At 37.1% G+C, this 22,385-nt stretch overlaps 1 protein-coding gene across 1 annotated transcript; it reads left to right on the top strand.

Annotated features, from left to right (window-relative positions):
• Positions 1,662–22,057, top strand: LOC100623255 (UDP-glucuronosyltransferase 2B31). The gene is given in 7 exon segments (XM_003356952.5): positions 1,662–2,424; positions 3,031–3,179; positions 11,100–11,231; positions 13,290–13,377; positions 17,113–17,121; positions 17,124–17,331; positions 20,063–22,057. Coding segments are annotated over 7 exon segments (1,590 nt in total). The 5' UTR covers positions 1,662–1,697; the 3' UTR covers positions 20,340–22,057.

Here is a 22,385-nt window from a genome sequence, read left to right as displayed (position 1 = left end):
CATGTGCAGATTTCAGATGGAACTGAAATCTGTGTCTGTGGTTTGCCTCGATGACTTGGGGGATGGGAGCAAGCAATGATGCAGCAGTGATAGAGGCCCTGAGATGACAGGGTGCAACTGTGGCTTAGGCTTGGGGAACAGAGTGCTATAGCAACATAAACTGGAGTAATGGTGGTACAAAGTTCTAACTCCAGTCCCAGGGGAAGTCAAAGAGCAGCAGCAGCATGGTGTCAGTGATGGCCTCTTAAAGCCCATGTTAGGACCCAAAGGGTGGGGTTAAGAGCAGAGCAGTGTGGCCTTGGTAATAGTAGGTCAAAGCCCTGACTTAGGACTCAGGGTGACACCCAGAGTAGCAGCACTGTGGCTCCAATCATGACAGGTAAAAGCTGTGAATTAAGACCAGGGGATGAGCTATGGCACAGCAGCTGTCCAATTTTGGTAACAGCTGGTCAAAGCTACAGCTAGGAATACAAGGTGAGGTCCAAAGGAGTAGCAGCGTGGTCCCAGTGATGACACAGCAAAGCACTTAGGACCTGGGGGCAAGTCACAGACAGCAGCTCCTCCTACATATAACAAGGCACAGAGGCATCCCAATCAGGGGAAGTAAAGCAGAGGATTACTAGGGCCCCAAAGGCCAGTCCTCACCACATGACAGCTTCAGCTTCAGGAAAGACAGAAGCAGGAATGCTGAGCAGCTCTGTTAACTGGAATCAGCATTGGTGAAGACTGTGGAAGTCCTCAGTAGCAAAGGCTGCAAATGTCTATGGTGGTGAGCCTTTCTTGAGTTGTCCTGCTCTCTTTTTCCTCATGGAATGAAATTGCTCCAAGGTGATCCCTGCTGCTGCCAAGTTGCTCTGTACTGCAGGATGGGATGATGGAGGTAAAATCTTTCCCATGCTTTTGTACATGGCTGTCCTCAGTTTTTGCTCTCTGCAGGGGTTCGACTGCTTCTTAACTGCTAGTCCAGAGCATTGCCAGTATAATTTTTATTGCATGGTAGCTATTCATACTGCTTTTCTTGCTTTTGTGGGGTATACAAGTGTTGGGACCTCCTAACCATCCATCTTGTGGATGCCATCTCATTTCTATTCTGTGACAAGGAGACTATAAATAGGAGAGCCTCCCATTTGCCACTGTTTTTACGCTAGTATTTTCTGTTACATAATATAGCCTATTTGAATATGCAAAGTCATCCACTTTTAGGTAAGCACTGATAAAACAATATTAAACACATTGTATAAGCAGGAAGGGTTTTTTTGTTTGTTTTGCTTTGTTTTGTTTTTTTGTCTTTTTAGGGCCGCTCCTGTGGCAATGGATGTTCCCAGGCTAGGGGTCGAATCAGTGCTACAGCTGCTGGCCTATGCCACAGCCACAGCAACACCAGATGTGAGCCGCATCTGTAACTTACATGACAGCTCACGGCAATGCTGGATCCTTAACCCACTGAGCAAGGCCAGGGATCAGTACTGTCCTCATGGATGCTAGTCAGATTCGTTTCTGCTGAGCCACGACAGGAACTCCAAGCAGGAAGTGTTTTAAACTTTGCCTTTTTATTTGATTTGTACAGCTGCTGACTATTCATCAAATGTATTTATTCTAGGTGAACAAATTAAATTTTAACTTCCTGATTGATTTCTCCTTGGATATAAGCAAGGGCCTTAACAAAAGGGTAGAGTAATTTCTAAAAAGTACTACACATGAACAAGATGTTGATGAAACAGTTCTCACTTCTGCTGCTGCTACAGCTGACTTGCTACTTTAGCTCTGGGAGGTGTGGAAATGTGCTGGCATGGCCTGTGGAATATAGTCACTGGATTAATATGAAGGCAATTCTGGAGGAACTTGTCACCAGGGGTCATGAGGTGACTGTTCTGATATCTTCAGCTTCCATTTTTATAGATCCCAGCAAACCATCGGCTATTAAATTTGAGATTTACCCTGCATCTGTAACTAAAGAGGAATATGAGAATTTTTTCATGCATTTTTTCGGAGAATGGACGTATTTGGAAAAAAATTCATTTTGGACATATTTTCCAGCAATGATAAGAATAATAAGGAAATATTTTGAAATTTCATTGAAGTTCTGTAAAGATCTTGTTTCAAACAAGAAACTTATGACAAAACTACAAGAATCAAGGTTTGATGTCATTCTGGCAGATGCCGTTGGACCTGGTGGTGAGCTGCTGGCTGAAATACTGAACATACCTCTAGTGCACAGCCTCCGTTTCTATCCTGGCTATGCAATGGAAAAGCACGGTGGAAAACTTCCATTCCCACTGTCCTACGTACCTATTATCATGTCAGAACTTAGTGATCACATGACATTCATGGAGAGGGTAAAAAATATGATACATGCACTTTATTTTGACTTTTGGTTCCAAGCAATTAATGAGGAGTGGAGTCAGTTTTATAGCGAAGTACTGGGTAAGTCATGCTTTTCGGTGGTAGCATAAAGTCCTAACTTTCCTAATGCCTTGGAAGGTGAGTTTGTATAAATATCTGAGTCACAGGACTTTGGTTTTTATAAGTGGAATAAAAAAAAATGAGGAAAATACACAATGATCCATAAATCTCAGAAACATTTACATTACAGGGTCAGGAATACACTATACACTGTGACCAGTTACTAGCACAGGACACTCCAGGAAGTCATAAACCAAAATTGAGGCACTTATACATACATATCCATATCTTACTAAACTTCTTTTAACTTAAAAAAAAAGTCACTGGAAACCTCAAAATATCTTGATAAATGAAGACATGTATATTGAGGAGATACACACATATCTGAAACACAAGTATCTAGGTAGCATTTAGAAACTGTTTCTACTTGTGTAGCTCAGTTTCCATATTGTGCTTATATTACATTATAGTACACACACACACACACACACACACACACACATTTTCTTTGTGAAAAAAGCAGACACATTCAAACATCTCTGGGCTACATAAATCCAAGCTCTTTTCTAAAAACTACTATTATATTTATGTGGTAATAGTCTCACTTTTTTTTTCTTTTCCTTTTAGGAAAGCCCACTACATTATTTGAGGCAATGGGGAAAGCTGACATTTGGCTCATACGAACCTATTGGGATTTGGAATTTCCTCGCCCACTGCTACCAAATTTTGATTTTGTTGGAGGCCTCCACTGCACACCTGCCAAACCCCTGCCTAAGGTAACCAGTTCCTGTTTGTTTTGCTTTTGTTTACTTTGCATTTTCTGTAGGAATAACTCTGCCTTCTTTATTTAAAATATTTGATTACAGTGAGTCAGATGTGAGAAGCTGGATAAAGTGACTTGCCAATTGGAAACTCATATATTTATTTCTATACCAACACAAGTATCTGAATTTCATTATCAGCTTAGAATAAAGTCAAATAGCCAGGATACTTTGAGAATATGTCAGTAAAATTACAACCTTCATTATTCAACACATAATAAAGGATCAGATATTCATTAAAAGAATGATTATAAAATGATAAGCAGGAGTTTCCGTCGTGGCGCAGTGGTTAACGAATCCGACTAGGAACCATGAGGTTGCGGGTTCAGTCCCTGCCCTTGCTCAGTGGGTTAAGGCTCCGGCGTTGCCGTGAGCTGTGGTGTAGGTCGCAGACACAGCTCAGATCCCGCGTTACTGTGGCTCTGGTATAGGCTGGCGGCTATAGCTCCGATTCAACCCCTAGCCTGGGAACCTCCATGTGCCGCGGGAACGGCCCAAGAAATGGCAAAAAGACAAAAAAAAAAAATGATAAGCATATTACAGAGTGAGTGGTAATATAGTAAAATGATATAGACACAGTTTCTGCCACCTGACACTCCATGTGGAAAGACATAATACAAGCAAGTCATAAAAATAGTGTGAAAGTGTTATAATAAGGAAAGATCACAATGTTAGGGAAGCATCCAGCAGGAATCATAGAAAGTATCTCTGAGGCATTAATTAATGTGAGATCTGAAGGAGGTACAGGAATAAGAAGAAAGGATAGGGCAGGGATGGAGAAAGACACAAAAGAAAAGCAGATAAAGTGGTAAAATGACAGTTCCCAAGAAGTGCAAATTTAGTCTGAGTAAAGAGGCAGATGATGCTGGAGAGGTTAGCTGGAGGCAGAATTACAAGTTCCTCTGGAAGCATCTACTAGGGGCATTAGAGAGAAAATTAAAACGATTAAGAAATGGAGAGATCTGATCACATTTTCTTTTAAAAGCAAACCAGAGGATGTAATCAGTGAGTTGGACTGTAAAGGAGAAAGACTGGAAAAGGACACCGTTTAGCAGGTTGTTGCAGGACACAGGCAACAATGATGGAAAGTAGACCACAAGGTTCATAGAGACATGACCACACACTAACTCTTATAACAACAGTACCAACCTCATATTTTTGTTGTGGGTAAAAGTCTGTTAGTACCTATTAAACAACCAAAATGTCTCTGGCACATTCTCTGTGACCACAAAAAAATATGACCTATTGTCATTATTTTGTTAGTATTACATACTATCAATAACTCCAGGTGTGCCAGCCACCTACACCTACTTCCTAATTTAAAAGATACTGGTTTTCGAATATATCGAGATTATTTTCTCTAGCATAGTCCCAGAGCATAGATCCCCCTGGAGTTGTTTAAAAGTAGAGTTTAAGGGTTTTTTTGTTTTTAATTTAAATAATTTTAGGTATTTCAATGAATTTAATAAAATTTAAGTCAAAATAGAAATCAACACACTTAAGATTTTCTAATGTTAAGTATATTTTGTTTTACATTAAGATGAACAAGATGAAAGACTAAAAAAATTTTTGTAAGGGTTGAGGCTGTTCACCAGTGTTCTAGCTAAAAAGAAGTCCATTTCTCAACAGTATAAACTTGTGCCGTAGCAATTCTGGCAGCCAGATCCAGCTTTTACTAGCTTTCCCACCTGCATTTAAACCATTCTTCATTTGAAATCATAGGACTTTATATCTCACAGCAGAAAAGAGATGATGACTTAGTCTATCACAGAAGGGTTTGCTGCCTACACTAAACCTGTAGAAAACCTCAATAAAGCTCCAGTAGGGAACATAGGTCTCAGTAGCACACTGCCTGACAGAATGAACACACACAGAAAACGTACACTCAGCATATATGAACCAAAAACTCTGCTCGTGTGATAAAGACCAAATCATTTATACAGCTTGGATCTGCTCATACTTTCTTTTTTTTTTTTTTATTATTTTCCCACTGTACAGCAAGGGGGTCAGGTCATCCTTAGATGTATACATTGCAGTTACAGTTTTTTCCCCCACCCTTTCTTCTGTTGCGACATGAGTATCTAGACATAGTTCTCAATGCTATTCAGCAGGATCTCCTTATAAATCTATTCTAGGTTGTGTCTGATATGCTCATACTTTCAAATGTTAAGAATTCTCTTCAGTTTATAGGATAATATACCTTATAAAGGAAAGCAAGACTCTAATCTGTTTTAAATTGATATCATCTGTTTAAAATTGATTTAACACAAATAGGAAGTGAGCAATCTTTTAAAAAAAATTATTTTATTTATTTCTTTTTTGCTTTTTTAGGGCAGCGCCCATGGCATGGCATATGGAGGTTCCCAGGCGAGGGGTCAAATTGGAGCTACAGCTGCCAGCCTACACCACAGCCACAGCACCTCAGGATCCGAGCCACGTCTGTGACCAACACCACAGCTTACTGCAACACCGGATTCTTAATCCGCTGAGTGAGGCCAGGGATCAAACCTGCAACCTCATGGTTCCTAGTCAGATTTGTTTCAGCTGCACCACAACAGGAACTCCAGAACTAAGCAATCTTTAGTGAACTATTTGTGATCTCTTAAGAGAACCTTTTTTCTGCTCTTCATGGGGGACAAAATGAAACTGATATCTTTTAAGGGTAAAAACATAGTATCTCTTTTGATTGCAAATTGTTTGGGTTATCTATGGCAACTTTCCCAGTATCCAAAGCTAGAATTAGTGAAACTAAAAACTATTTTTTGAAAGACCTCACCATTTACATTTCAGGAAAATGACAGTGTTAATGGGAGCAGAATTTAGGAAAAGAGAAAGAAGGATAAAGTGAAGATGAATCCTAGAATAACCCTAATAATTAGTAATAGTAGCTGTTGTTACTCAATTTCACAAATAAGATTAGAAGTGTATGAATATCCTCAAGGTCCATCCATGCTGTCAAAAATGCACAATTTCTTTCTTTCTCACAGATAAGTAATTTTGGTGTGTGTGTGTGTCTCACATTTTCTTTATGCATTCATCCATTGCTGGGAACTTATGTTGTTTACCTTGGCTTCTGTGAATAACGCTGCAATAAGCATGGAAGCACATATCTCTTTCCTATTCTGCTTTTATTTCCTTTGGGTATATACCTAGAAGTGGACATTCTGGATCACATAGCTCTATTTTTAGTTTTTTGGCACCTTCCTTTTGTTTTCCACAGGAGCTGAACCAATTTACATTCCCACTGAGAGTGAACAAGTGTTCCCTTTTCTCATTCCTGGGCATCCCAACAGGAGTGAAGTGCTATCTCTTGTTTTGCATTTCCCTGATGATTAGAGAAGTTAAACATCTATTCATGTACCTGTTAGCCATTTAGATGTTTGCTTTGGGAAAATGTCTATTTTGTTTGACTGCCCATATTTAAGTTGAATTAATTTTTCTTATTGAGTTGTATGAGTTTTATATATATTTTGAATAATAACCCCTCATTCAATACGTGGTTTGCAATTTTTTTCTCCCATTCTGTAGGTTGAGTTTTTTTTACATTGTTTTTTACATTGTTTTTACATTGTTTTTTACATTGTTTTTACATTATTGACTTCTTTTTGCTGTGCAGAAGCTTTTAAATTTGATGTAATCCCATTTAAAATTTTTTTTTTCTTGGTTTGTGGTGTCGTATCCAAAAAAAAAAAAAAAAATCGTTTTCAAGACCAATGTCAAGGAGCTTCTAACCTGTATTTTCTTTTGGGAATGTTATGGTATCTGCCTTTTGCTTAAGACTTTGATCTATTTCAAGTTCATTTTTGTGAGTAGTATAAGATAGGGATCTCATTTCATTTCTTAATGTTTATCCAGTTTTCTCAGAAGAGAAAGAAGAGACTAATCTTTTCTCATTGGGTGTTCTTGCCTCCCATGTTGAATATTATTTGAACACATGTGCAGGGATAATTCTGAACCCTGTATTCTGTTCCATTGGTCTACACATTTCTTTTTAGGCCAGTACCAAATTGTTTTATTTTCATTTTATTTATTTATTATTTATTGTATTTTTAGGGCTGTACCTGTGGCATGTGGAGGTTCTCAGGCTAGGGATCAAATCAGAGCTATAGCTGACAGCCTACGCCACAGCCACAGCAATGCCAGATGAGAGCCACATCTGTAACTTACACAACAGCTCACGGCAATACCAGATCCTTAACCCACTGAGCGAGGCCAGGGATCGAACCTGCGTCCTTGTGGATACTGGTCAGATTCGTTTCCACTGAGCCATGATGGGAATTCCCCATATTTTTTTAAATACTATAGCTTTGTAGTATAGTTTGAAATTTGGAGGTGTGATGTCCTTGACTTTGGGAAGTGTGGCCATTTTAACAATATTAATTCTTCTGATCCATGGACCCAGGATGCCCTTCCATTTATTTGTATTTCTTCTCTTTCCTTCAACAGAGATTTGTGGTTATCACTGTACAGCTCTTTTACTTCTTTGGTTAAGATTTATTTCTAGTTATTTTATTGTTTTTGATGCCATTGTGAATGGGATTTTTTTTTCAGATGTTTCATCACTATGCAGAAATACAACTGATTTCTGTATGTTGATTTTTATATCCTGAAGCTTTACTAAATTTGTCAATTCATGTTTTTGGTTGAATCTGGGATTTTCTATACAAAAAATCATATCATCTGCAAAAAATGAAAGTTTTGCTTCTTCTTTCTGATTTGGATGCCTTTTACTTCTTTGACTTGCCTACCTGCTCTAGCTATGCTGAAGGAGTGAGAGAGTGGGCATCCTTGTCTTGTTCCTGATCTTAGAGAAAAAACTTTCAAATTTTCACTGTTGAGTATAATGTTAGCTTTGGGCTGGTCATATATGGGCATTATTATGTTGAGGTATGTTCCTTCTATACCCTATATCTTGAGGTTTTATCATGAAAGGATTTTGTATCTTGTGAAATCTTTTTTCTACCTCTATTGAGATGGTGAAGTGATCAACTTATTTTATCTTTTCATTATTTTAATGTCATGTATTACATTTATTGATTTGCTATGTTGATCCGTCCTTGCATGCCAGGAATAAATCTAACTTGGTTAAGGCATATAAACCTTTGAATGTGCTTTTGAACTTTGATGGCTGATATTTGGATGAGAATTTTTTGCATCTATATTCATCCTGTATATTGGCCTACTGTTTTCTCTTCTAGTAATGCCCTCATTTATTTGGTATCAGGGTAATAGTGGCCTTGCAGAATGAGTTTGGAAGTGTTCCCTCTATCTTTCTCAATTTTTTTTTGGAAGAGATTTGAAGGACTGACATGAACTATTTTTTTAAATGTCTCAGAGAATTCATCAGTAAAGACATTTGGTCCTGGGGATTTCTGTGTTGAATACTGATTCAGTCTCTTTATTCATTATGACTTTCAGATTTTCTATTCCTTCCTTAATCAGTATTAGTAGGTTGCATGTTTTTAGGAATGTATCCATTCTTCCTGGTCATGTAATTTGTTGGCATATAATTCTTTATTGTAGTCTTTTATGATCATGTGTATTTCTACAGTGTCTGTTGCAATGTCTCTACTTTCATTTTTAATGTTATTTTTTGAGTGTTTTTTTCTTAGTATCACTAAAGATCATCAGTTTTGTTTATCTTTTTGAAAAGACAGAGAAAGACAAGTACTGTATGATGTAATTTATGTGTGGAATCTAAAAAAAGGCAATTTTATAAAACCATAGAGTAATACAGTGGTAAATAAGGCTAAAATGAGAAAAATTTTCCTCTTTTCTTTTTTCTGTTAAAAATGACTTTGAAAAGAAGCTTTATGACAATGCTTAGCATCAGAAAGTATACATTTTACGAGGAAAGTGTTGGATCATTATTTTCCAGAGGGAAAAGACTAGTGAATTTAAAATAAGAGAAAGAAATTTTAAAAAGACACAGACATAGTTCTGATCAGATATCCAGGAAAATTTTGCTCCTCTACATTTTTTTATAGTAGAGTATATAGAGCAAGGTGAAATTATTCTAGTACAGAAAGAAACAACTTTTTGTTTTTAATTTGGCAAGGATCTGGGACTATAATATAGAATAATTCTAAAACCATCTCAGGCAAAATAATTTCAGCAGGAATTTTATCTACTTTGAAGTGAACTACTCAAAATGCTGGCCAGATCTCTGCTGCAGAAAGCCCCATGATATCTCTCCCACTGGGGGAGCTGCTCCCTCAGGGGTTCAGTGAGGTGATGATGAGGGTGCTTCACAGCCAGTTACACAAAGCAGATTCTACTAGGACATAAATTATAAAATATGATTTCAGGGCAAAAGATGTCATATGTAAAAACCCAGCAATATGGTCACTCACATATGTAATTACACAGGTTTATCTCTGTATTATAAATAGGACTCTTGGAACTGTTTTGAAGAAATTCCAAACTACCATACCACACTCCCCAGTGTCAGCAATTAGTAATTTAGAGGGAAATTTCCCACGAAGTTTAAAGTAAGATGTATAAAAATTATAGAGCTGAGAGAATGGTAGGCATAAAGTCATTAGAATCATAACTTTTTTTTTAGAACTCATAGAAATGTAATTCTTTTTTTATTTTCCTTTTGCTTTTGTAGGGCATATGAAAGTTCCCAGGCTAGGGGTCAAATTGGAGCTACAGCTGCCAGTCTACACCATAGCCACAGCAACACAGGATCCAAGCCATATTTGCAACCTATACCACAGCTCATGGCAACACCAGATCTTTAACCCACTGAGTGAGGCCAGGGATTGAACCCAAATTCTCATGGATCCTAGTTGGGTTCATTAACCACTGAGCCATGAAGGGAACACCGAGGAAATATAATTATAATGACTAAACTAAAATAATCCTCCAGAAAGTCTGCTTATAATAAACAGATGATTTACTAGAACTATAACAATAAATAAAGATGAGTTAAGATCCTGCTATGAGGTCTTCTTCCAAGAATCTAGGTTATTAATTAAAAATTCGATTGATGAAGAATCTGAGTACAATATTATTTAACAGTATCTCCTCCTTACTGCTGAGTACTGGCTCAATTTCATTTCTTGCTTACACACACACGCGCGCATTTGCACAAATACATGTAACAGACACATAAACACACACATATTTGCCAAAATACACATTATAGATAAAATTAACCTTATACCACACATCTCTTTCCCAGAGACCTGAGGGATAAGGTCTGCTAAAAAACAGCCATATTTAAAACCATATGGAGTTTCCTCAAAAAAGATAAAAACAGAAATACCCTAAGGTCCAGTAAATCTTCTTCTGGATATACATCCAAAGGAATTGAAATTAGGATACCAATGAGATATTTGCTCACCAGTTTCATAAAAGCACTATTCTCAAAGCCACGTGGTTGAAGCAATCCAAATGTCTGTCAATAGATAGAGCAATAAACTAAATGCGTTATACACAAAAGTAGAATGTTACTCAGCTTTTAAAAGGAAATTCTGACACATATCACAATGTGGATGAAACTTATGCTAAGTAGAAGCAGCCAGTCACAAAAAAACAAACACTGCACAATTCAATGTAAATGAGATATCTAGCCTAGTCAATCTGTAGAAAGATAGAGTAGACTGATGGTTGTCAGAGGCTGGGGAAAGAAGAAATTTGTTGCACAATGTGAATATATGTTATACTACTAAACTACACTCATAGGAATGATTCAGACGGTAAATTTTATGGTATTTGTATTTTACCACAATTAAAGAAACATGGCCACTACTCTAATAATTCCAGAGTAAATATGCTTTCTCTCGTTAGTTGTTTGCAGCAATCCTTTCAATAATGTTTGCTACGATGTTGCTCTTTTTTTTGATGAAATAAATTATCTTTTCACAGGAAATGGAAGAATTTGTCCAGAGTTCTGGAGAAAATGGTATTGTGGTGTTTTCTTTGGGGTCAATAATCAGGAACCTAACAGAAGAAAGAGCCAATATAATTGCATCAGCCCTTGCCCAGATTCCGCAAAAGGTAGTTTAGGTAATTTAATAGTGGACAAATATTTAATGCATTTTTTAAAATAAATATTTTATTTATTTATTTAAAAATTTTTTATGGCTGCACCTGTGGCATCTGGAAGTTCCTACAACCTACACCACAGCTGTGGCAATGCCAGATCCTTTAACCCACTGTGCCTGGCCAGGGATTGAACCTGTGTCTCTGCAGTGACCTGAGCTGCTGCAGTTGGATTCTTAAATCACTGTACTAATGTGGGAACTTCTAAAGTGTTTTCAACTCTATGAAGGTTATAACTGCAGACATTTTCTGTGAGAAAGGTAAACACATATGATAGAGCCAACTTATATATGTTTAAAAATGAAAATTTACATGGCTGGTGCTAAATTAGTACAGAGAGTATCTCTGGTTGATAATAATTTTGTATTAACAATGTATTGAAATATATTTCAGATATGTAGTATAAATTTTGGTATTTTAATATTATTGTGGGCAGGAAAAGATCACCAAATTCTGCCTTGTCATTTGTTTCTATTCCTTGAAGTACTCCGAAGGACATGGTACACATAGAGATGTTCTCAGGAGCTAAATTTTAACAGTAGGTGTAATAGCACAATAATGTTAAGAAATATTGATAAAAGTCTGGACTATGACATGTAGTTTGTACTTGCAAGGTAGTTTTTTTTTTTTTTTTTTAAGCTTTTCAGTGCTGCACTTGCAGCATATGCAAGTTCCAGGCTAGGGGTTGAATCAAGGCTAGCTGTTAACTGCTGGCTTACACCACAGTCACAGCAACACAGGATCTGAGCAATGTCTGTGACCTACACCACAGTTCACAGCAATGCTGGATCTTTAACCCACTGAGCGAGGCCAGGGATCAAACCCTCGTCCTCATGGATGCTAGTTGGATTTGTCGCCACTGAGCCACAACAAGACCTCCACTTGCCAGGTAATTATGATTCTTTTTACTTATCCTAAATTTTGGAACTGAACCATTCAGGGTGATTTTTGGGGTGCTATTCAGAGAAAGGATGGCCAGGGCTCACTGAGCTGCCTCCAGATACCCAGTGATTTAGAGAAAGAGAAACATCAGCCTGGCCTGGTTGACTGGGTCCTGCCAATGTGGATACAAATGAACTTATTTCCAAAACAGAAATACAAACTCACAGACTTTGAAAAAATTATGGTTACCAAAGGGTAGGGGAGTGGGAGGGATGGACGAGGGGTTTCGAATTGGCATTATGCACACTGAGGTCTATGGAATGACTGGCCAATGGGGACCTGCTGTATAGCACAGAGAACTCTACCCAGTATTCTGTGATAATCTATGAGGGAAAAGAATCAGAGAGAACAGATATGTGTATATGTATGACTGGCTTACTTTGTTGTACAGCAGAAATTATTACAGCCTTGCAAAGTAATTGTACATTAAAAAAAACTTTAAAAAAGAACTTAAACCAACTTCCTATGAAAAATTAACTTGTTAATAACCTAGAAAGCAGAAATATTTATTTTTCATAAGTGGCTGATTGCATGCGTTTTCCTTTTTATAAATCGAAAGAGGTTAAACTATAATAAAACAAGTTATATTAGCAAGTGGATATAAGTTAACACCCTTCTATAACAGTCAAAAAGAAATAAACAAGTGAATATTAAATGTGAAAAGAAGCTAGCTATAAAAAATAATGTAAAATAAAGGCATAGGTTATTAGTAATTTGCCACTGTTTTTGTTTTTGTTTTGCATTAGAATCAAGACCCCCTCTAAAAATTTCTTAAAATTTTGAATTTGTTTTTGAAAATCTCATTTGTCTACCTGTGTGAAATGTCATGCTTGCAGTCCATACCTAGTTGAACATAAAAATAAGTACATAAAAGGTGGGACTTCCTGTTTAGGTTAGTGTGTTAGTAGATATCATAACTTAAGGGCTTATGTCCTCAACTTCCTATCTGTTCTACTGAAGGCATTTAACTAGATGTCTTTTAATCTTGTTAGAATTCTAACACACACTATCACTTCATAATGCTATAACAAGTTCAACTCATGGCACAAGGTATTTTCTTTACCCTAACAGGTTCTGTGGAGATACAATGGCAAGAAACCAGATACCTTAGGACCCAATACTCGGCTGTATAAGTGGATCCCCCAGAATGACCTTCTTGGTAAGACCTGACAGAACAAATACTGAAAACATGAGTAACAGCTGAGTGGAGTGATAATACTTCAATAGAAAACAAACTTATAATTTATTATTAAAACACTCAGAAATAAACCTTAACTTTATATTTATTCCCAGTCCCAGGGAAAACAATAAAATATAAAAACTGGCATTTTATTTTATTTAAAAAATGTTTTAATTAAAGTATAGTTGATGTATAATGTGTCAATTTCTTCTGTACAGCAAAGTGACCCAGTCATACACATATGTTCATTCTTTCTATCATACTGTCTTCCATCATGTTCTATCCCAAACACTGGATATAGTTTCCTTTTCTGTGCTATACATTACTTATCCAGTCTAAATGTACTAGTTCGCATCTACTAACAGCAAACTCCCAGTCTGTCCCACTCCCTGCCCCCTCCCTTGGTAACCACAAGTTTGTTCTCAATGTCTGAGGTTCTTTCTATTCTGTGTATAGGTTCATTTTTGCCACATTTTAGATTTCACATAAAAGTGATAGCATGTGGTATCTGTCTATCCCTTTCTGACTTACTTCACTTAGTATGAGAATCTCTTATTCCATCCATATTAATGCAAATGGCATTATTTCACTCTTTTTATGACTGAGTAGTATTCCATTGTGTGTATGTACCACATCTTCTTAATCTTTTCATCTCTTGATGGACATTTAGGTTGATCCATGTCTTGGCTATTGTGAATAGTGCTGCTATGAACATATGAGTGCATGTATCTTTTTGAATTGTAGTTTTGTCCAGATATATGCTTAGGAGTGTGATTGCTAGATCATATGATAGTTCTATATTTAGTTTTCTGCCTCCATATTTTTTCCACAGTGTTGTACCAATTTATATTCCCACCGACAGTGCAGTAGGGTTCCCTTTTCTCCACACCCTCTCCAGCATTTGTTACTTGTAGACTTATCAATGATAGCCATTCTGATCAGTGTGAGGTGGTACCTTATTGTAGTTTTGATTTCCATTTCTCTAATAGTGATGTTGAATAGCTTTTCATGTGCCTTCTGGCTATCTGTATGTCTTCTTTGGAGGAATGTCTATTTAGGTCTTCTGCCCATTTTTTGATTGGGTTGTTTGTTTTTTTTTGTTGTTGAGTTTTATGTGTTGTTTATATATCTTAGAGATTAAGCCCTTGTCAGTTGGATCACTTGAAAAAATTTTCTCCCATGACATAGGTTGTCTTTTCATTTTTTATGGTTTCCTTTGCTGTGCAAAAGCTTTTGAGTTTAATTAGGTCCCATTTGTTTATTTTTGTTTTTATTTCTATTGCTGTGTGAGACTGACCTGAGAAAATATTTGTAAAGTAGATGTCAGAGAATGTTTTGCCTATGTTCTCTTCTAGGAGTTTTGTTATGTCCTGTCTTATGTTTAAGTCTTTAAGCCATTTTGAGTTTATTTTTGTGCGTGGTGTGAGGGTGTGTTCTAGTTTCACTGATTTACATGCAACGGTCCAGTTTTGCCAGTACCACTTGCTAAAGAGACTATCATTTTCCCATTTTATATTTTTGCCTCCTTTGTCAAAGATTACATGACTGTAGGTGACTGGGTTTATTTCTGGGTTCTCTATTCTGTTCCATTGGTCTGTATGTCTGTTTTTGTACCAGTACCACACTGTCTTGACTGTAGCTATGTAGTATCATCTGAAATCTGGGAAAGTTATGTCTCCTGCTTGTTTTTTTTCCCTCAAGATTGCTTTGGCAATTCTGGGTCTTTTATGGTTCTATATAATTTTTTTCTTTTCTTTCTTTTTTTTTTTTTTACTTTTTAGGCTGCACCTGAGGCATGTGGAGGTTCCCAGACTAGGGGTCGAATCAGAGCTACAGCTGCCAGCCTACTCCACCGCCACAGTAACGCCAGATTCAAGCCATTTCTGTGACCTACACCACAGCTCATGGCAACATGGGATCCTTAACCCACTGATTGAGGCCAGGGATCAATGCTGCAACCTCATGGTTCCTAGTTGGATTCATTTCTGCTGCTCCATGATGGGAACTCTGATAAAAATTTTTGGATTGTTTGTTGTAGTTCTGTGAAAAATGTCATGGGTAATTTGATAGGGATGGCATTGAATCTGTAGATTGCTTTGGGTAGTATGGTCATTTAACAATATTAATTCTTCCAATCCAGGAGCATGGGATCTCTTTCCATTTCTTTGAATCATCTTTAATTTCTTTGATTAATGTTTTATAGTTCTCCTCTTATAAATCTTTCACTTCCTCGGTCAGGTTTATTCCTAGGTACTCAATTTTTCTGGGTGTGATTATAAAAGGTATTTTTAAGATTCTTTTTCTAATATTTCAATGTTAATATACAGAAATGAAACTATCTTGTATCCCGCTGTTTTGCTGAATTTGTTGATCCATTTGAATAGTTTTTGTGTGGTGTCCTTAGTCCTTATGGTTTTCTATATATAGTATCATGTCATCATAAGCATAAAGTGACAATTTTACCTCTTCCAATTTGGGTACCTTTTATTTCTTTTCTATGTCTGACTGCTGTGGCTGGCATTTTATTAAACAGAGTCACATCCCTTATGGCCAGAATCTTTATTTTGACTATAATTACTATTCACAGTGAACTTTTCAAGAACTTCCTGGATTGTTTCTCTTCTCTGAATTCTCTCCTTACACCTATCATTTGCCCTCTCTAGGGATATTTTAAACGCTAGAGAAAAATAACAGGTCCTCTTTTATTACCAGGATGCTCCATTTTCAATGGGAAAAAAAAACTACAATCTTTTTCTTTCTTTCTTTTTTTCTTTTTTGGCTTTTTAGGGCCACACCTGCAGCATATGGAAGTTCCCAGGCTAGCGGTTGAATCAGAGCCACAGCTGCCAGCCTACACCACAGCCTCAGCAACTCAGCTTGCAAGCCACATCTGCGACCTACACCACAGCTCATGGCAACACTGGATCCTTAAGCCACTGAGTGAGGTCAGAGACTGAACCCACATCCTCATAGATACTAGTTGGATTCTTAAACCGCTGAGTCACAATCATTTTCATGAAGCAATAACACATTACGTGATAAAATGCAGCTTTTTCTTCCTCTGGTTCCAGTGCCACTACCATTACCCCGTCCGTTGCCTTGATATCCTTCCCACAAGGTTAAATGACTTCACAATTTTTTTAAGAAAATATATTTCTGGAGTTCCCGTAGTTGCTCAGGGGTTAGTGAATCCGACTAGGAACCATGAGGTTGAGGGTTCAATCCCTGGCCTTGCTCAGTGGGTTAAGGATCTGGTGTTGCCTTGAGCTGTGGTGTAGGTCGCAGATGCGGCTCAGATCCCAAGTTGCTGTGGCTGTGGCACAGGCTGACGGCTACAGCTCCGATTGGACCCCTAGCCTGGGAACCTCCATATGCCGCAGGTGCGACCCTAGAAAAGACAAAAAAAAGAAAATATATTTCTGACATGCCCTCCCCTGTTTTTTGCACAGGTTTATTTTTTCTTTTCCCCCAGAATATTCCTTCAAATTCTTCACCTGCCAATCTTGAATTCATTTGTGAATTCATTCTTTCATGAAGTCTTCACTGACCTTTCCAGCAGATTTGCTCTGAGTTCTGAAAGCAACTTAGATGGAATTTCCGTGTACATAATAACCTGTTATCAAAATACAGTGCTTCTTTCAGTGCCTTATAATGCTCACTTTTCATTTTATTTCTAAGAATAATAATAATTTTACTTAATTCACTCAATCCTAGGTCATCCAAAACCAAAGCTTTCATAACTCATGGTGGCACCAATGGCATTTATGAAGCCATCTACCACGGGGTCCCTATGGTGGGCATTCCTCTGTTTGCTGATCAGCCTGATAACATCGCTCACATGACAGCCAAGGGAGCAGCTGTCAGATTGGACTTGAAAACAATGTCAAGAACAGATTTGGTCAATGCAGTGAAGCAAGTCATTAATAATCCTTTGTGAGTATATATATATATATTTTTTTTTTTCAGTAGACACTCTTTGTCAAGAATTTTTTGTATTGAAGCCAGGAAGACAGCATTGAGTCCTGGTCATAAACATGAGGTGTAAGATTTGCTCAATGCTTTAGGAATAGTCATTAGTAACCCATTTTGAGTGTCACATTAAGTGGGTTTTTTGTTTGTTTGTTTAGTGATTGTAAGGGAAAGGATTGTCAGAGGTTTAAGTATAGTGACAAAATTTTTAAAGAGCTAATCATTAGCTAATGATAATCCTTCTGTTATCATTTCAGTGTGAAGAATCACTGAAATGATAACAGAAGGATTAAGAGAACATTGAGAACATTGGAAACAAAGTTAAAGTAGGAACCACAAATGTTATGAGTACTCATCTGCACACTTATGACTTTCAGCATGTGAACTCCAAAGTTTTAACCTCTTCTAAGATGGTTTATGTTTAGTAAGCCTGCATTACACAATCACTCTCAAATTCACAATACATTTAATATTTTGATCCCATCACTGATAAATGTAAAGAACTAGAACTTTCTAATTACCCAGTTACAACTATATAGATACTACTTATAAAAGTAAGTACAATCCTAATTCTTTTTATTGTGCTTGTTTTTGTCTCTTTTGTCTGTTTTCTTTTTATGGCCTCACCTGTGGCACATGGAAGTTCCCAGGCTAGGGGTCAAAACGGAGCTGCAGCTGAGGCCTATGCCACAGCCACAGCAACACCAGATCTGAGTGGCATCTGCAACCCACACCACAGCTCACAGCAACACACCAGATCCTTAACCCACTGAGCAAGGCCAGGGATTTGAACCCGTATCCTCACAGATACAACATCATGTCCTTAACCTGCTGAGACACAACAGGAACTCCTTGTTTTTGTCTTATTTTGACAAAGGTAAAATCTAAACGTTATTGACATATCCCTATTGAAAACCAGAATTTCAATCCTTGCTGAAAACCAAATCTTATAAATTCAGAAATACTTGGTTTCCATATCATTTCAGGATATACATTAATTTCAGTAACACTATTACTATTAATGTCCTAACTATGAAGTATATGTTTCCTTCTTTTGATTCATAATGACTCTAGAAAGAAAACATTTTGAGTAATATTGGTAATAGCACAGTGGACGTCTGTGTTTTAAAAGTAGAGTTATTTTGATTTTAGCACAACTATTGTCACAAATGTGTACCACAAGAAGCATATTTTCTTCTTTTTTAAAGACATATATCTTTCATTTTGTGGTTTTGTGTAGGACATATCTCTAGTATCTTTACATATTTTTAGATTTTTGGAGTTCCCGTTGTGGCGCAGTGGTTAACGAATCCGACTAGGAACCTTGAGGTTGTGGGTTCGATCCCTGGCCTTGCTCAGTGGGTTGAGGACCCGGTGTTGCCGTGAGCTGTGGTGAAGGTTGCAGACGTGGTTCGGATCCTGTGTTGCTGTGGCTCTGGCATAGGCCAGTGGCCATGGCTCCAATTAGACCCCTAGCCTGGGAACCTCCATATGCCGCAGGAGCGGCCCTAAAAAAAAAAAAAAAAAAAAAAGGCATATTTAAAAATTTTTAACATTGTAAATCTGGTGCCAAAAAGTGAAGATCATTTATTACCTGATAAATACTGAATGTTTATAATATGCTATACAGTGTACATATTATAAATACAATGTCCTTTGCACATACTAAATGAACTTCTTTATTATAGTCTTTCCCTATTGTACTACAAAATATTTCTGGATTACTGCCCTTCTCTCAGAAACTCAGTGCTCTGCCTGAGTTTTTACACAAGAGGGAGAAGTTACCTCCATTTTTATTACTACAGTACCATGCTACAGCAATTTTGTGACTTAGAGTTTGTGAGCCACATCTCTTTGTTCCTCCTTCTTCTCTGTTAACCCATCATCATTTCTAACAATAGAAACACATGTAGCTGCAATGCCTGAATGTGAAATGTTGATCACTGAAATAACTAACAAGAAAAACAATAATACTTGCAAACATTAACCGGGAGTCTACTGTATGCTAGGAATGCCTCTAAGAATCAATATGTTATTCCTGAAAAGAATCAGATAAGGTACTCTTCCTCTCCAGTCCATTTAACAATGAAAAACTTGAGGAACAGAAAATAAAGAAGCAGGCAACAAAGTAAGTGTCAGAGTCAGGATTCAAACCAAGGCAATCCATTTCCATACATTTAACTGCTACTTCACTAATATAAGGTCAACACTAAATCCTGGTCAATACCAACATGTTGCTGAACTTCATCATAGATTTATTTCCTATCTCTGGATTATGAGAGTATTTTAAAATTTGTCTATTAAAAACTCCTTACTGGATGATTCAGTTTTGAACTGTCAAATCATGTGTTTCTTTATCTTTTCTTTCTTCTTTTTTCTTTCTTTCTTTCTTTTTTTTTTTTTTTTTTTTTTTTGCCTTTGGGATATAAATCATTCCATTCTTTTTTTTCATATCATTCCATTATTCATACTACAAATACTCATCCTCTCCCATCTTCTCTCTTTTTTTTTCATAGATTGAAATCCTATGCATTCAACAAATTTTAGCCCATAAGCTAAGATCTCTATAATCATCTCTGAGGAAAATAATCTATTTTTCTTCCACTCTATGTGGCACTTTTTACCATCTGCATGAAAATATCACATTTATCTTTTCTAGTTCATTCTATACATTGATTATTTCCTGGTCTTTTAGCTACAAAGAAAATGTGATGTGGTTATCAACCATTCAACATGATCAACCTGTAAAGCCCCTGGACCGGGCAGTCTTCTGGATTGAGTTTGTCATGCGCCACAAAGGAGCCAAGCACCTGCGGCCAGCAGCCCACGACCTCACCTGGTACCAGTACCACTCTCTGGATGTGATTGGGTTCCTGCTGGCCTGTGTGGCATCTTCTATTTTCCTTGTAACAAAATGTTTCTTATTTTGCTGTCAGAAGTTTGTTAAGACAGGAAAGAAGAAAAAAGAGTAGAGTTTGAGACCCAGGGGTAGTAGGCATGAAAGGTATGATTATTCCATGTAATTCAACCACTGTGAAGCAATATGTCACAAAAATTTCCTTCGCATTTAAAAAGACCCATGCTTTCTTGATTTCCAAAGATTTACTCTTGGTTAAACATATAGGGTTAGCTAATCCATTAATTCCTAAGGATGGAAATAATCTTATGTATTTTTTGATAAATACTTCAGTATTTCTCTTGAAACGGTCACTTCAATTCATCAAACCAAAGAAAAAAATTATTTATATTCAATTTACAATTCCGATATTATAAATCTTTAAATTATCAGTCCTATCTTCAATTCTGACTTATGTATAATTTCATAACTCTGAAAAAAAAAATAAGACCAACCAGAACCTCAGTTTGTTGATTTAAGTAAGATTGATCAGCCTGGGAGTTCCTGCTGTGATTCAGTTGTAACAACCTGACTAGGATCCATGAGGACTCAGGTTTGATCCCTGGCCTTGTTCAGTGGGTTAAGGATCCGACATTGCCGTGAGCTGTGGGGTAGGTTGCAGATGTGGCTGGGACCCTTGTGGCTGTGGCTGTTGCATAGGCTGGTAGCTGAGCTCCAATTCTACCCCCAGCCTGGCACTTTCATAGGCTGCAGGTCAGGCCCTAAGAAGACCAAAAAAAACAAAAACAAAAGCAAAAACAACCAAAAAAAAGAGAGAGAGAGAAAGAAGACTGAGCAGCCTGTTTTACTATGGATTCTTCAGAAACATATTCTGCATAAATAAATGCAATCAAATGAATATATTTCTCATTGTCAAAGAAAAACAGAGCCAAAAAGCTTATGAAAGGCTGCAAGACAAATTTTATTCAAACTGCTGAGGAGGGGATAGAGAGATTCCAGTGTCAACTGAGGTTCAACTCCAATTAAGACAAAAGTGACCTAAGTTTTTAAAGTGAGAACAGATAGGGAACAAAAAGAGACTGTGAGGGCAATTAAAACAGAGAACAAAAAATGGACAAGGCGGGCTATGGAGAAATGGAAAATTAGAAAAAGGGTAGGCAGAAAAGTTACTGAAATGGTTTGGCAAGGTGAGTTAGGGTACATTTTGTAGTTTGGCAGGATCACATTTTCTTGGGCAAAGATTCAGCATGAGGGCTGGGGTCATCTTTAGAGCGAAGGTAAACCTAGTTTAGGTGGAAGTCAAGTTAAAGTTTGGGCAAGTCTCTTGGCACAGTGCTTAGCCACACCCTTTGTTCTGTATAGGTGTATAGATTTCAGAACCTTCATGAGGCTCAAAACATTCCTTCATGTCAATTTCTGTGCTTCAGAAATTCTGAATGGTCCTAACTTGTTTGCTATCTGAAACCTTGCAGAAAGTAAAATCTGTAGTTTAAAAGAGTAAAGATTGTTTCCACACACAAGGCCTTAAATATGCCCAAATTATTGTTCTCCCTTTATAATAACCCTTTGTAACTGGATAGTTATACACAAAATAAATGCAGAGAGTAGCAATGATAGGTTGGGCTCTGCAAGTTTAGTCCAGTCCCTCTGGATTACAATCTTTCAAGATATCCTTCCTCCTGAAATAAAAGCTTCAATTTCTTTAACTTGTCAAGTAAGAGCCTTCCAACTCCTTCAACACCTGGAAAACTGAGAATCATAGTGAGAAGCATATATTTACTTGATTCTTCCATCTCATCACTTAGATAAATAAACTGCCAGATGGAATAAAGAGCCAAATACTGTGCATAACAATTTTTAAAGTCTATGCATGAGAAACCTTTTGAAATAGCAAAAACATCTCCAAGAATGCCTTTAAATACTGGTAAATGAATACTTTAGACTCAGAACACAGCCTCTAAAGCCAAACACAGAGAAGAAAGAGACCAAGTTAAGAGTATTTCTTCTGATTGACAAAAAATATGTTTAGAGTTGGATGAAAATGAGGCATATTTAGCAATTTTGACAGAGAGAGGATATTTTTATAGTACACTTCTGTACAATAAAATTATTTTTGACAATCTATAATGAAACAACTAATAATAATGATAATATCCAGAAA

This window comes from Sus scrofa, chromosome 8, assembly GCF_000003025.6.
Source record: "Sus scrofa isolate TJ Tabasco breed Duroc chromosome 8, Sscrofa11.1, whole genome shotgun sequence".
NCBI lineage: Eukaryota > Metazoa > Chordata > Mammalia > Artiodactyla > Suidae > Sus > Sus scrofa.
Note: the sequence above shows the minus strand (reverse complement) of the source record. Positions and strands in the feature narration are given on the sequence as shown.